Source organism: Micrasema longulum, unplaced genomic scaffold (assembly GCF_059751315.1).
Source record: "Micrasema longulum isolate JH-2025_06_02 unplaced genomic scaffold, ASM5975131v1 h1tg000265l, whole genome shotgun sequence".
Classification (NCBI taxonomy): Eukaryota; Metazoa; Arthropoda; class Insecta; order Trichoptera; family Brachycentridae; genus Micrasema; species Micrasema longulum.
In genome coordinates, this window is record NW_028277469.1 from 36,080 (window position 1) to 51,353 (window position 15,274).

General features: G+C 30.5%; 1 protein-coding gene across 1 annotated transcript in view; it reads right to left on the bottom strand.

The window, feature by feature from the left end:
- Nucleotides 1-6,188: 6,188 nt before the first annotated feature.
- Nucleotides 6,189-15,274, bottom strand: part of LOC148283052 (atrial natriuretic peptide receptor 3-like) — a gene marked incomplete at its 3' end in the record, with an annotated part of 88,171 nt that continues 79,085 nt past the window's right edge. The window contains exon 4 of the mRNA XM_088224130.1: nt 6,189-6,399. Coding sequence (XP_088080256.1) covers nt 6,189-6,399 — 211 coding nt within the window. The remainder of the gene's footprint in view (nt 6,400-15,274) is intronic.

A 15,274-nucleotide genomic window follows, 5' to 3' on the forward strand; every position in this document is an offset into this window, starting at 1 on the left:
ACATACGAGAATATTTTAATAATTTAATCAGTGAATGTTTGTCCTAATCAGTGCATGTGCTTTTTAAAATGCATGTCGTGTTGGTTTTATATTTTTGTGCAACAACTGTGGTGAAGGTGTATAGTGGGTTTTGCATGTTGGATAATGTGTTTACTTATGTAATTGTTTATTTTTATTAATTTGAGATATCATAAATATATTTAAGTAAATAATTAAAGATTTGAAAAATAAAATAAATATATTTATTTTATTTTTCAAATCTTGTGTTCATTCAAAAGTTTAAAAGAAAAACCGTTCCGAAAATATACAGAGAGAAATAATGTTGTTTTTTATTATGATACGATTATCATGTAAAATTCAATACAAGTATTTTATATGGGACGAAAGAAGAATATATTTTCTGTTATTTACATGTTTGCTATGTAAATTTATTTACCTTTTCCGCATTGACAATATTTATATTATACTCGTTCTTTTCACACTTTATTTCACATCCTGCCGATTCGTACAGTTTTGGAATAATGTATTTGATTTGTGCAAAGCCTATCTGTTTTCCGGATCTACCCTGAATTTTGTCTAAAGGTTCAAATGTGATACGTACCAATCATGCGTCAAGGGTTCTTTTTTAGATTGACTGACAAATGTATGTCTTGATATACAATTGTTGCCAGAAAATAACACAGGAAATCACTTAGTACCGCTCGTCCGGAAGATAACACAATGCCTGATAAAACATTATTTAGTGATCCTTTTTTCCTTTCTCGTTGCTTCCTTCCGGAACTGAACTTTGACGTACTTATTCGTTTCTATAAACTTAAGTGGAAACACTCCATCTAAGACTCACTAAAACAACTTAAGAGAAAAGGGAAAATTAAGTGAGGGGTTTTAGTTATTCGGATGCCTGTTTGAATAAACTCCATTTACTTATCGCTTAAGCACATTGACGTATAAAACACATGTTTAAGATTGATCAACGACATTAAAACATACACACGTCGTCCTCAGAATTTCGATAACATATTATTATTCAAGTTTGTGCAAGTTCTTAATGGAAGCTCATTATAACACTAGTCAACATGATTTTTATCTCACGCGTACCATTTGGTGCACTTTACTCGTGAGCCTGTGATGTCACACTAGTCTACATACAATTTAAGACTTAATATGTTTTTATTTAATATAATATAAATTTACAACATGTTAACAAAAAAAAATATAATAAAGCAAAATTACAGAAACAAAAAGGGAAGCAAAATACCATACCAAAAAAGTAGCAACCTCTTGTGCTTGCTGTGGGATTACAGTATTAATAATTTAAGCACAAAATACAAATGTATTTAAAAAAATAAATGAAGGGATATAAAACATTTTTCATACATAAGTGCATACACATATGCATGCAAATGCGCATGCGTGCGCACCCATGAATAATTTATTTATTTTTATTTTGTGAAATCAAATAAAAATACACACATATATACGCACACTCACAAGTTTGATACAGTTCATTAGTTTGATACAGTTTACCAATTTACAGCATCTAATGAATTTTTTTATATTTCCAGATTAACTTTTTATAATTTATTTGTTATTTTGTTTCAACGCCAGGGAGTGTGAAATGTTATAATTATAATTTAAAATACAAGAAAAATGTTCAGTTATTGATGTATGAAAAACTGCAGAAATAATATTTTAAAAGTCAGAAATATTTATGAATATATTATGATCCAGGAGTGAAGGTCGTTGTCTTTTTACATCGCTCTTATTTTTTTAAATTAGGAAATCGTATTTTCCGTTTTTTTTCAAATTTACATTTCCACACCGATTTTGGAAAGTAAAATTTGTATAATGCTGAATTTTAATATGAAAAATATTTATCCTTGATACGCGAACAATTAATATGTTTAGGAGAGAGCACGAAGATAGAACTCATTACAAGGAAGACAGATACGCTGTTCTGTGGTCGGTGTATGTGTGGAAAAAAATCAGTCGGTTGTTGGCAGTGAGCGGGAGAGCACGCATGTAAGATGCCCGGAGTTTTTATGATTTTTAATTTATTTTACAGGAGTAAATTATATGTTCGTTTTTAAAATTATGGAAAATAAATTATTGAAGAGTATATCTCCATGTTTTTTTTTTTCAAATGTCTGAACTTTAGAATATTTCGTCTTTTGCGTGTAGTAACACGATGTTACATCACCGCGTGCAAAGGAATTATTTATCGCAGTCTTTTAAAAGTAAACGCAGTTTTTTTATCCTGTTTTCAAATACGTATTCAAAATTTCTCCATCACCCTCAGAATTTCGTCAAGGCCATGGAAAATACTCCCGGTTTCATGTACCTCATACGGAAGTTCCTTTATATAAGAGATGTAAAAAATAAAAAGGGAATGTTTGTGGGTCCACAACCACAAATACGATAACTATTGCACGATAAAAAGTTTATGGAACTATTGAATTCACTGGAAATGGAAAAAAATTAAATAATGCAGCTTGGCAAACGTTCAAAAATGTTACTGTATAAGTCAGTGATCGAACAGTTACTATAAAAGTCAACGTTTGAATATCGTGCAGTTGAGAATGGAGAAAGTATTAAAATGTTTAAATTATTTTATTTTATTTTATATGTACAGATTTCATGTTTATACAGAAACTTAATTTAAAAAAAGTAAATAAATAGAAGGGTCTGCCATCCAATAACATGCGTTCAATGAACTGTAATTTGTAATTGTAAAGTCGACTTTGTCGGCCTCGTGGTGTAATGGTCAGCGCGTTTGCCTACCAAGCAAGAGGTCGCGGGTTCGATTCCCGACATGGTTGATTTGAAATATTTGTTTAAAAGGGTGTTTTCACACTTGAATATTTCATAGTCCCTGGACTGGTTTCTGAAGCGTAAGACTGTAATTTCATCATCTTACCTTCATGTAACTAAAAAAAATAATATTTTTTTAAAAAGTTTTATTCATTTTAACAAATAAGTAACATACATAATTGTATTTTTGCTCCCGCAAAGCCGAAGCTTGTCTGCGGGTTACATTACAATTGAAGAATAACATATATTTATACACTTAAGTTTCACTTGCTGTTTAATAATTTTTTGACTATTTTTTTAAATGAAATTATGTTTTTTTCTTCACGATTTTTAGCTGGTATTAAATTGTACAGTTTTGGTACTACACTACCCATTGTTCTGTCACCATAGTAGTTTTTCTGTCGTGGTACCATCAGCTGCTTTGCCGATACTTGTCGGGTCATGATCTGGTGGTTTATTTTGGATTTAAAATTGCAATCGAGGAAATCATTTGTCATTATCTTATACTGACACTGTTTGTTAATTGGCAAAACGATAACAAAATCAAATAATATTTTATTGTTGTCTTTTGCCTCATTCTTTATTTTTACTGGTACGAAAATTTTCAAAATTTGTACCTGTGGGTTCAAGACTATCCGTATAAGATTTAAAACTTAGTCCCTATATTCTTAATCCATATTGAATAATTAGGTCAACTAGCCCCAAGTAAACTAGTCTCAGCACTGGGTATGGTATGTATGGTTTTAAATGGTACATATTAAGTAGGCAAACTCTTAGCTTATAGCTGTTTTTATCTGTTCTTCCCAATTAAAAGTGGAATCTATAATAATACCTAAATACTTATACTTTGATACGTGATCTATTTTTATGCATTTGCAGTCTTGTAGATTGATATGCAAGCATTCGTGAGTGTGTGCATATATTAACAAATCTTCTTTTAGTCTATTATATGGGGACGTAATGTGTAACGCTTTCGTTTTTTTTTACATTTATTGTTAGGCTATAATCACGTGACTATCTTAAAACTTGATTAAAATCTGATTGCAGTTTTTGCTGCGCGTCTATTTGTGAGTCTCCAATAGCAACAATTGCCGTATTATCTGCAAACTGATAGCACAGTGAGTGTTGTATGACACTTGCCATAGAGTTACAGTATATCAGGTATTCTAGGGGACCAATTACTGACCCCTGGGGTACTCCCGTTTTTACTTGTACTTTTTTCTGAATATGTCTTGTATTTTCACAATTATATTTCAATTATTGAGATAGTTAGCGAGTAGTTCTTTATACTTTCCTCTGATCCCAGCATCGTCCAAACATTCTACAAGGCGAGAGTGATCTAAGGTGTCGAAGGTTTTAGCATAATCGACGAATATAACAATCACGTGTTTTTTGTTATTTAAGGCTTGGCTTACATTGTTTGCAAAGTCAGACAATAACTGTGTTGTGTTTTTCCTTTTTTGAAACCCATACTGTTTACAATTTATTATTGAATTCTTATCAAGATATTTTGTTATATTCTGAACCAAGAATGTTTTAAATATTTTATTTATACAAGTCAATATAGAGATAGGTCTATAGTTACAGTATTCCAAGTGAGAGTTTCCTTTGTAAATAGGCCTTATTATAGATATTTTTAGACAATCAGGATAAATCCCCTTTTCTAGACACATATTTATTATTTTACAAAGCAAGTGCCTGATATTTTCCTTTATATATTTTAAATCTCGAACTCTTATTGAGTCTGACGATTTTAGTGAGTTAAGCTCAGTAATATTTTTTTTTGTATTTGAATAGGCCTCGCATATGGGAAACGCAATGATTGCAATTGTTTTTTTACATGTACGTTATCCAATAGAGTTTTAATTTTGCAGTTATGTTTTATTTTTTCTATTTCATTCACAAAACTTAAGGCGAAATCATTTATTATATCATTTATTTCTGTATTTGAGCCAATGTGCTTCATGACAACGTCATTAAGGGAGTTTACATGATCAAGATACGCTGGTTACCAATGCAGTGCCCTATGCACCATTAGGTGCGGGAAGGGAATGATGATGATGAAAGTTGACTTATTTTGATAGCATATTAAAAAATTAAAATATATAAAAAACCACTGAACTTTCTCATTGAAAAGTAATTTATTATCTATTATAAGTTTGCCTTCATAATTTCTTATAAAGTCATTTTTCAATGATTTTTTTAATGACTTTTTTTACAACCCAAGAGTCTTACAATGAATTAAACTTAACATAACATCACCTTAAAATACATGATATTTTTTACTTATTTATCAATTTAACAGCTATAATAATGGGGTTGTTTAAAAAGAGTAGTCGATAAATTCCCCCTGTTCTTGTCACCAAAAGAGTAAACACACAGACAGTTTAAAAGTTTCTGGGGAAAATCTCAAGGCACTAGAAAGTGAATTTCTTCCCCTACAGGATACCTCCTAAGATTATTTATCTTCCTTTTGTTTGTGTGGATGATTTTCTTTTGCCAGTCACTAAAACGCTCATTAAACGAGGTTTCACAAATAAAAAGATTATACTGAGATGTGAAAATACAAAGAAACTCACAATCAACTTGTAAATATACGAAATGAAATGAAATCGTTTCTCAAAATGTAAAATAATAAATAAACATAATGGACCTATAGATAAGCCTCGTTTAATTTATTTTTTTATATTAATTTTAAAAAGTAGACACCGAATCAAGGTTGTTTCATAAAAGTATTTTAAACAGGTTAAAGCCTGATAAAAGGTGAGCAAATCATACGATTTTGCCATATTTAAACGCCGTTTTTCACAAATTTTGCCATCATAAAACTAAAGTAAATAAATATTCAATAAAGCGATAAGCGTTTTAAAGTATACCAGATAAAAAAGTTTACTCAAAGCTAATATAATGAAATTATTTTTCGACCGACAGATTACGCTTCTTGAAGTTTTGATGAACTTTAGGTACATAAATACTCGTTTATTTTTTTTTATGAATAATAAGAGAAAAAAAATGAATAAAAAAGCAATTAAAAAAAAATTCATATGATTTTTATTTTGAAAATAAATAAAAATAACTCAAATTTAATGGCATTTTCATTAAATTCTAAGTTTAGTTATGCCATCAATTTAATTTTTATATATATTATTGGTAAAAAAGATTAGGTCAAGCTGTTTTTAATGGAACGGGATTTTTCGTTTTTTTTTAGGAATAATATTTTTGAGTGTTTATATTTCAGTTTTACAATATGTTTTTAGCAAAATTTTAATATTCATATCGCTCTAAATAACTTAAAATACGTTATGAAATAAATACACAGCAAGATTCAACAAAGTATTTATTGTTTGTTATTGTTATAAACATTGAAATGTACTCACTTCTTGCAGATTTTGACATATTCCTCAAGATGTCCAAATACTCTTCCCTCGTAGACTTTTCCTCATCAAACTGTTTGACCGGAAGGCCCTTGGCTTTCCCGTTAAGAACAGTATGTATCGCTGCGGCAGTGAGGTAGCAGAGGCTGTTTCCTTTGTTGGAGTGAGGACCGTAGTTGTGAAAGATCATACCACATACTTCCCAACCAAAACCCTGGAAAAAGAAATACAAAAATAAATAAAACAAATACTAGTAAATATTTGTAAATAACCGTTACCGACTTTTCTATGATTACGGGTTTCAAGACGAACCCGTCTCTTTGTCAAGACACTGAATCGAAATCCCGCTTACCATATTTTCCATGGTACACACAAAAATATTAAAACCAGCCTGCCGATAGGATACATGCTATTGTAAGCTAACACTAACTTGACTGCTAGCTTCTAATATAATGTTTTCTAACAGCAAGTTGATTTAAACACATTGTCTTAGTACTATGGTGAAGATGCATACTGAGATTTGCATGCTACTGTACATTATAAGTGGCCTAATGAAAAGACAGGTACGTCTGAAATTATGATGTACGAAGCCTATGTCAAAAGTAAATTGAGTTACATGATCGCCTTTTGGGGAACTGGTAACAAGACAGACATAACAAGAATACAAAGACAACAAAATAAAATTCTTAAACTAACATACAACCTACCCTACCTGACCTCTACGACTGAACTGTACAAAAAAACACACCAGTTTGACATAAACTACTTGACTAAAATTGAGACCTTAAAAATTGTGCACAAAATAACACTGGGAAACATACAAGACGACGACATAATATTAGTCAAAAATGCTGACATACATAAATATAACACCAGACAACAAAAACACTATCATATTGAAAAAGCAAAGACAAACACAGGACAGTCAAAAATACTACATAATGGACTTAAACACTACAACGACCTACCTTACTACTTGAAAACTTTTAATGGAGACAAATTTAAAATCAATCTGAAAAAGCACATGATGACTGAACTAACTAGACTAGACGAGACATAAAATGACTAGACAATATTAAATTTCTAATGTTACCCTAACGGGTTTTTTAAAATTGTAAATAAATAAAAAATAAATAAAAAAAACCGGTAGATACGAAGTCGGTTTGTGGTTTAGGACAAATATTTACTTTCATTTGTTTGACAATAGAGATTATTTGTACATAAAATAATATCCCATTTTTAAAGACATTTTTTTTTTATAATGGGCCAACAGCTTTGACAGTTTATTTATAAAGTAGTTTTCTCCTGTAATATTTCTATGTATGTACTTGTAAAAACAATCAATGACCTTTATTCTTGGAAACTATTTTGATAATAACATCCAGTATTTAATAAAATAATGTAAAAAGAAAGGAAATCGTGTCCGGCGGGAAAAACAGATTTCTGTGGACATAAATTCGACTCTATATTTCCTAATGAAAACTCCAAAAAATAAAACATTCTACGAGAATCAATTGGATTGAAAAGGCAATATTTATCTTGTTTTTTTCGTATTCTTTTTCTGTCAGGGTTTGTATTTTGAACGATATATTATTCGTCTTGTTTACGCATGTGTTTTTATAGCGTTTTATGTACACACAACAATAATGATCGGATTGTTTTTTTAAAGCTAAAAATGTGTTTTGACTTTGAATAAACTTGAAAAAGATTTACCAATTTTTTTAAGGTCGATCGATTCATAAAAAAATCTGCCTTTAAAAATGTACAAAAAAGTTACTTCCTCAGTAAAATTTTGTACTTTGGAAATAAATTGTATCAGAATATTTTATGAATTTGATTTGCGAATATTTACTTTGAGATAATGTGTTTTTATACCAGAACTAACTGTATTACGCATTTTAAGGCTGATAAATTTATTATCGGGCTTGTAGTAAAAGTGTTTTTTTTATTAAATTTTGAAATCGTCCATCTAGCGGTCAAACGGTCAGTCAACGCATTTGCTTACCATTCTTTGGTCTCGGGTTCAATTTTAGATATTGTTGTCTTGATTAATTTATTTAAAAATGTGTTTTTACAATAGAATACTTCAAAGTCCCTGGACCTAATATGTAAGTCTGATCATTTATGTTTATGTAACAAAAATGATATATTTCTATTTTCTATAATATAACGTATTTTTATCACAGGATCACACACTTTATTTTTTTCAGCATTACAAAATTTAGTCGGCAATATATATATAATGCTTTTTCTTTTTAATATGAACATGAGTTAATTATTAAATGAATGTATTTAAGCGTCGTTTGTCGGAATTACAGCACTGCAAACTACTTATTTCTGATTAGTCTAACTTCCTAGACCCATATTAATCAACCCTCTCAAAGCTCGCGTTACAGCTGTGAGATATAATATTTTACACCTAAATATGTAATACCATCCCTTGTTTCAAAGGGATGCTGTACAAAACATATTTACCCCTTCAGCGCCCGTCAAATTTACTCCACAATCTTAGCACAAAAAGTTAAGTAAGTTTCTGGGTTATTATAATTTAATTAAAAAATAGAAGATTAATTACAAAACATTTTAAATACGAGAATATTTTCGGTAACTCAACAGGGATGGAGAACCTCTTTGAGAAGGGATTTCGGAAAAGCAGCACTTACGATATTGTTGGATAGTTTACGTTATCATTTTTAACACTGTCACATTTACCATTTGAGGGCAATAGTTGCAAACCCGGAAAAGTCAAAAGAAATTTATTCAGAATACAATTGTTAGCAATAGTTATAACATTTTCAGTTCTAAATTATGCTTTTGAATCGGGTTTTAGTTTCGTGGCTAGTGTTGCGGACTCACGGACCAGAGTTCCGAGGTTCGAACCCCACTCTGCCCCAACTTAATTTAAATTATCTAAAGTGAGTTATTTACAACTCGTTCAAAATAACCACAAAAATTGAAATATTTGGGTCAATTATAAAAACGCTAATATTTCTTTTCAATGAAATAAAAAAAAAGTGTAAGAATCTAACTTTTTAATTATTGTCTTTGTTTCAAATATGGCAACCTCTACCGACTTGAATGTTGCAAAGCGTACAACCAAAATTGAATTTATTACATCGCTACTGTTTCTTGAAATAATCTCCATTATTTCGTCACTGTTTACATGTTAAATATTAAATTTATATGCATAATAATAAAATATAATTCAAAATAATGTTGAAAGTTGTTGCGTTAGTTTTTTTTAATTTGCCTAAATAAAAAAACCATGAATTTCCACGGGTTCGCAAATCGAACCCTCATTTATCCTCGGTATAAACATTCATATTCTTTTGTCTATTCATTTTTAGGAGGAAAAAGAATGAGAAAGTTTGTTGATTTTCTATCAAACTAAGCCAATTTTTTTAATGCATCATATTATCATGCTACGATTTTTAAAGTTTTCGACATTTTTAAATACTCCGCCCGTGACGTCACTAATTTTCTTCGGTGAGTTGTGCTGATTGGTGTGTTGGTTCTATTTTGCAACTGACGAGAGAGTGTTAATGTTAAGTATGGGTGGATGCTTTACCCTGTACTTCTACATCGCAATACCTTTTTTAAATGTGTATTGAAAAATGATTATGTTTAAAAAAAAACAACTCATCATATGCAAATTCAATTAGAATGTAAATGTGCACTTATAATGTAAATATTGATAACTTAGAGAGTCCAGAGAAAATTCCTACTACATGTAACTTTATGATGGGTCTTCTTCTTTCTGAGATATCATATAATTTGCTATTGGAAAATTTGCATATATCCTCCTTTTTAACTAGACGCAAAGTAGCTGTTAGTACTTTGCCTGCTTTTATTAAATCAAAAATGATGTCAAGTACAATGCAATAATTTACCAGTTAAATCGATATTAAAATTAGCTACTTCCTTGCTACTAAATTATCATAGTGATGAAGTAACCTGTCTTTATTTGTTAATATCAATATGTGTATGTGCTCTTAATTCCTTTTTTTTTATTCTTTCAGATATATTTAACAACACTTGGTAACAAATAAATTACAAACTTTTGAATGACTTCTGCTATATCTTCTTAAACATGTTTTTATCGAATTAATATTTTAACCTTTGTATAACTGCTACCTATTTTTGTTTATAAACTTTACTATGTATTTTATAAACAAATTTGTATAGCTAAAGCCCTATGGGCGTTTAATGTATGAAAAAAAAACACAAATAAAAAATAAATAAACTTATTCAGCAATATGATTTTTACGATCATATTTAAAAAATCGGGCTAACCGTAAACAATGCGTTGCTCCCAATAATTAAAAATAAAGCAATCTCAAATCACAAACAACAAATGCACGCCATTTAACTGAGCCAATTTTTTTTATTTATATGTATCGTATTATTTTAAAGGTTTTTTTAAATGGTTTTGTATTTTTTTATTACTCCGCGCGTGACGTCACTATTTCTTTCAGGCAAGTTGTCCTGATTGGTAAGTTAGCTTCCTGAAAATTGGAAATCTATCACATTCATTTGAAGAAGTCCATTTATATTATTTTTTTATGCCTTTTAGAGAAACTTCGCCGTACAATTGAATGCTCTAATTTTTACCGCGGGTAAGAACACATTTTTTATATACAATTTCCCGTAACACTGAACATCTTCTCAATTTGTTTGAATTAAACGTAATTATGCAGAAAGCAGCCAGTCCAAAATTAAAAAAAAAAAAAGATATTGGTATTATCGAATTCAGGAAGGTCAATTCTATGTTCTGTTTTAAACAGCCAGGCCACGTTCTTACAAAAAACTATAATTATCACCTTTTGGAAATTTAATGATGTCAAAATGTCATTAAAATTAATGTCACCTCACACATTCAGAGTTCGTACGGGGTTTCTTTCAAAATTAGATCTGTCTATCATTGAAGTCATTAAATCTGGTCAAATACATAATTCAATCAATTTTTATAAAAAAACGAATGCATGCATCATTTATTATTTGCCAAAGTAAAAACTTTCCAACAGTTGTGTAGATTTTATTATTCACTCTTTTCACAAAAGTGCTATTATCTCAGTTTTCTATGGCTGGTTGTTTTCTGCATAACTACGTTCCATTACACTCTACCCTAACACGAATTCCAGTTTTCAAGAATTATACAGCTTAACCCTTGATTCATAATTGCACACATATTTCAAGATTGCACAGTCTAGGGAACCAGATTAGTTGTATTGACATTTTTCACATTAGCCAAATTAAGTTTAAACTTGCTATTAAAGAAATAGTTTAGGGTTCTGGCTGATGTTTAAGTATTTATGTTCATTTATAAAAAGAGAAAAATAAATGTACAAATAAATACAGGTTAAATATATTTATAAACGTACTAGTAGATATTTGTTTTTTTTTTTAGTTTTTAAAATTATAATTTTTGTATATTTTCATTTTTTTTCATTTTTAATATTTAATTTTTTCAAAATGTATTTTAATGGCTGGACTATAAAAAACAGCTACTTTAACAAAACAAACGTTAAAAAAAACTTAAAATAATAATTTAGTTATTAAGTAAATTAATACCGTTTAATATTATATTGAGGATTGATTAGAAAGCCGGGTAAAAAATTCGACTACCCTAGCAATACTTACAAAATGTACATCTTGTTTTATTTCACAATATGACAGATGGTAAAATAATCGAATTTTTAATTGATATTATTAGTGAATTCGCTTCTTACACGTGAAATATCCCACCCTATTCCCTTTTAATTCCAGCAATATTTTGACCCTAACATACAACATGGCATAATTGAATTTAAATCGGCAATTGCGTACGCAACGCAAGTGACGTCTATGAGTAGCTGCCAAAATGTAAAACTACTAATTAATGAGTAGTTTAATCGGCTTCAGTTTGAAAGATATATTTGGTTAGTTTTAGTAGTAATATTTATGTGCAGAATAACAACGTTTATTATCAGCAGTGCTTCTTACTAAATTGTGTATCGTTTGTGAGTATCAAATAATTATCGTATCTAACCGTATAATTTGTTTTTAATAAATATTTCCGAGGTTAAATTTCGTGTGTCGTTCGTACAATATTGTGTATATGAAGTCTTTTCCGAAGTAAAATTTTGTACGTGCATTTTTACAAAAATCGCGAAACATTGTAAGTTTATTTTAAAATATATACAAATAAATTAACATGCAAACCATTTTTTTTAAATCAGTGTGTAGATTTATACTGGACAAAAATATATGTAAATTCTTTTTCAAAAAAATCGCGTTTGGTAGGTTACGATATTTTACGTAGGTGTCCAATTACATTTTTGTTGCCATATTACCATCTTACATTTTCTTTCACACACGCCAATCATTCCGACTTGTAAATTTTCAAGTATTTGTCGAATACGATCATGCAACGCATTTATCGATTTTCCTTATTTTTCGCATGTATCAATATTCTCGTCATAAATCTTATTGACCATTATTTCGCTATTTATTCTCTCCGTGTGACGTCCAAACTATCGCAACATGCTTTTCCTAATTTTGGCAATAACGCTTGACTCAGTCTTTTATTCTGAGTAAATAATATTACAACATGTTATTTAGTAACACGAGTGCAAAGATAAGTCAGTACAAATCACTGTGCTAGGATTTTTTGGTTTACATAATAATAAATCCTTCTTGTAAGACCTAAACTCCCACGAGCATAATGTTGACAGGAATAATGTTTCACGCTGCCTACTTACGTAAGATAAACATGTGCTATTCCGAACTCGTGTTATTTGTAAAGGCTCAGTTTATCCAAATATTTTTCTCACTACAAAAACTCACCGTATTTAAGTAATAAGCTTCTACTAGAAAACTAAACATACGACTCATTTAATTTTCAAAACGCTCTTTTTAATCAATCAATAACTTTTATATATCAAGCAATCAATAACCATTATATATCATTTTTCTTTGTATGTTGTAATGATGCTTTCATTTGTGCTGGGTAAATAAAATATTCAAGTCAACAACCCTTTGGGTTTGTTTAAACTTTTGTAGACACAAAATGGATTAAGATACTCAACAGAAATGGATAGCATTTAAGAAAAGGGAATGTGTAAGTTGAGGCATTTATATGGCTTATGACCTGTCGTTATCAGGATCAAGTGGCCATTTTACATTTTCATTCGGCCAAAGCTCAAAAATTCATATTTTTTCGATTCTTCCATTTGTTGATTTCATGAGAAATTTAAAAAAAAATTATTGGTGCGAGTGAGACTCACCTGCGGGTTTATATCGCCTACCCAATCCAACATGAAAAAGTATTTATAAAAATTTTATATGCCGTATTTTTTGGACCATAAGACGCACTTTTTTACCGAAAATTTTGGTTGGTCTGATGCGTCTTATTTGCAAAATACGGTACTTCTTATTGGATCAGTTGCATAAAAATACAGTACTAGTCTACATATTATGTAGGTGAAGTAACTCAAACGCCTCAAGAAAGGTTTCAGCTCTTTAATTTCACAAGAATTATCACATAGAAGAATGAAAGGACTGTGGATGTTCAAACACGGGCAGAAAATTAATGTTTTACAGTGTTTCAAAGTCAATGCTTTAACCAGCCAATCACGTATTAAAAGCCCTGTAGATGCTTTGGCTTCCATATCCAAAAAATATAAAAATCCAAAAATAAATCTGAAAACCAGGAATTGAAGCTGAAATTCAATGCGAAATTCGTATCTTTTGCATGAGTTATATGGGAGTCGAAAAAAACAACGAGAATCTCACTTTTTAAGGATTAATTAGGTATATTAATACTCAGCGCATTTTCACATCATCCAAGAGGTGTCATGTTTGATTCCCGGCATGGTTGAAATGAAAAGACCATGTGAAAAGGTGTTTTCACACATCAATAATTTATAGATCTAGGATTGGCACCTTAATGTTACAAAAATGACCAAGATACGCTATGGTAAGTGTGATGCAGTGACCCTGTGGAAGGCATAACCAACAAGCCGTGAAGTTGGCAGAGCCAAACACCGCTTTGGCCCGCATCGCATAATCCTATGCAACGTCAGCTCGGACAAGTTATTAAACGTCGTGAATCGGAAGAACATGCACATTTCAACTTGACATTTTGTGTCACCCGTCCACCAGCTCCTCGCCAGTGTTCGATCTTGTATCTTCCTTCTGTACAAAATTATAATGATCTAACTCGTGTGTATCTACTCAATAAATAACTTCAATTGAAATCCATCTTTCTCAATTCACATCAATTCACGCGCACCTATCTTTACAACCCTATGCATCATTTAGTGCGAATCAAAAATGATGATGATGATGTTAGATTTACATCTCAAGAGACAAAGGAGCTGTGAGTAAGTAACAAATATCCGGAGAAATTATTGGGTAAACCGGTATTTATTATTTTTCGTGTGTAATTTTTTTTATCAAACATACTTTTTTTAAAACCATTTTTGGCACTATGATAGGTCAGGAGGTCCAAATTCAGTGCTAAATTAAAGCACAGAATACCCGGGATTACGAGAAAATATATAAGTCAAGCGTATTATCTATTACGCGATAAACACTGCCATTTCAAAGAACTTTTGCCAAAAAATATAGTTTAAGTCGGTGTTTTTGTGCTGTTTAACCCTTGTTTTACTGTGCTAAAAAAATCTGCGCTTTCCGGTTTTGTGTAATCAATACATTTGATTCAAAATCTTAAAAACTGGACATTAATCAGCAGTTGCTCTAAGCTATATTCGAAATGATAATATTTTAAATATAACCGCTAAAAACAAAAAAATTAAAAAACCATTTGCTAACGCTCACAGTGCAAGCAAACGAACCACCCTAAATGGAGCTCCGTGTACAACTGAGCGTAATGTGGCAGAAGTACAGGCTGGCCTTAGTCAGTGAAATTGTCTTTTTCGCTCGCGAATTCATCTATAGCATCGAGAATAAGAAAAATATATAGATAGCAACAATTCACGGACGGTGTATACTTATAATGCTATATTAAATAGACTCCAGGAGCTTGGCATCTAGGCAATAGTTATTCCCACGTATCGGATATATTTAGTGTAGGATATTGTTCTTAT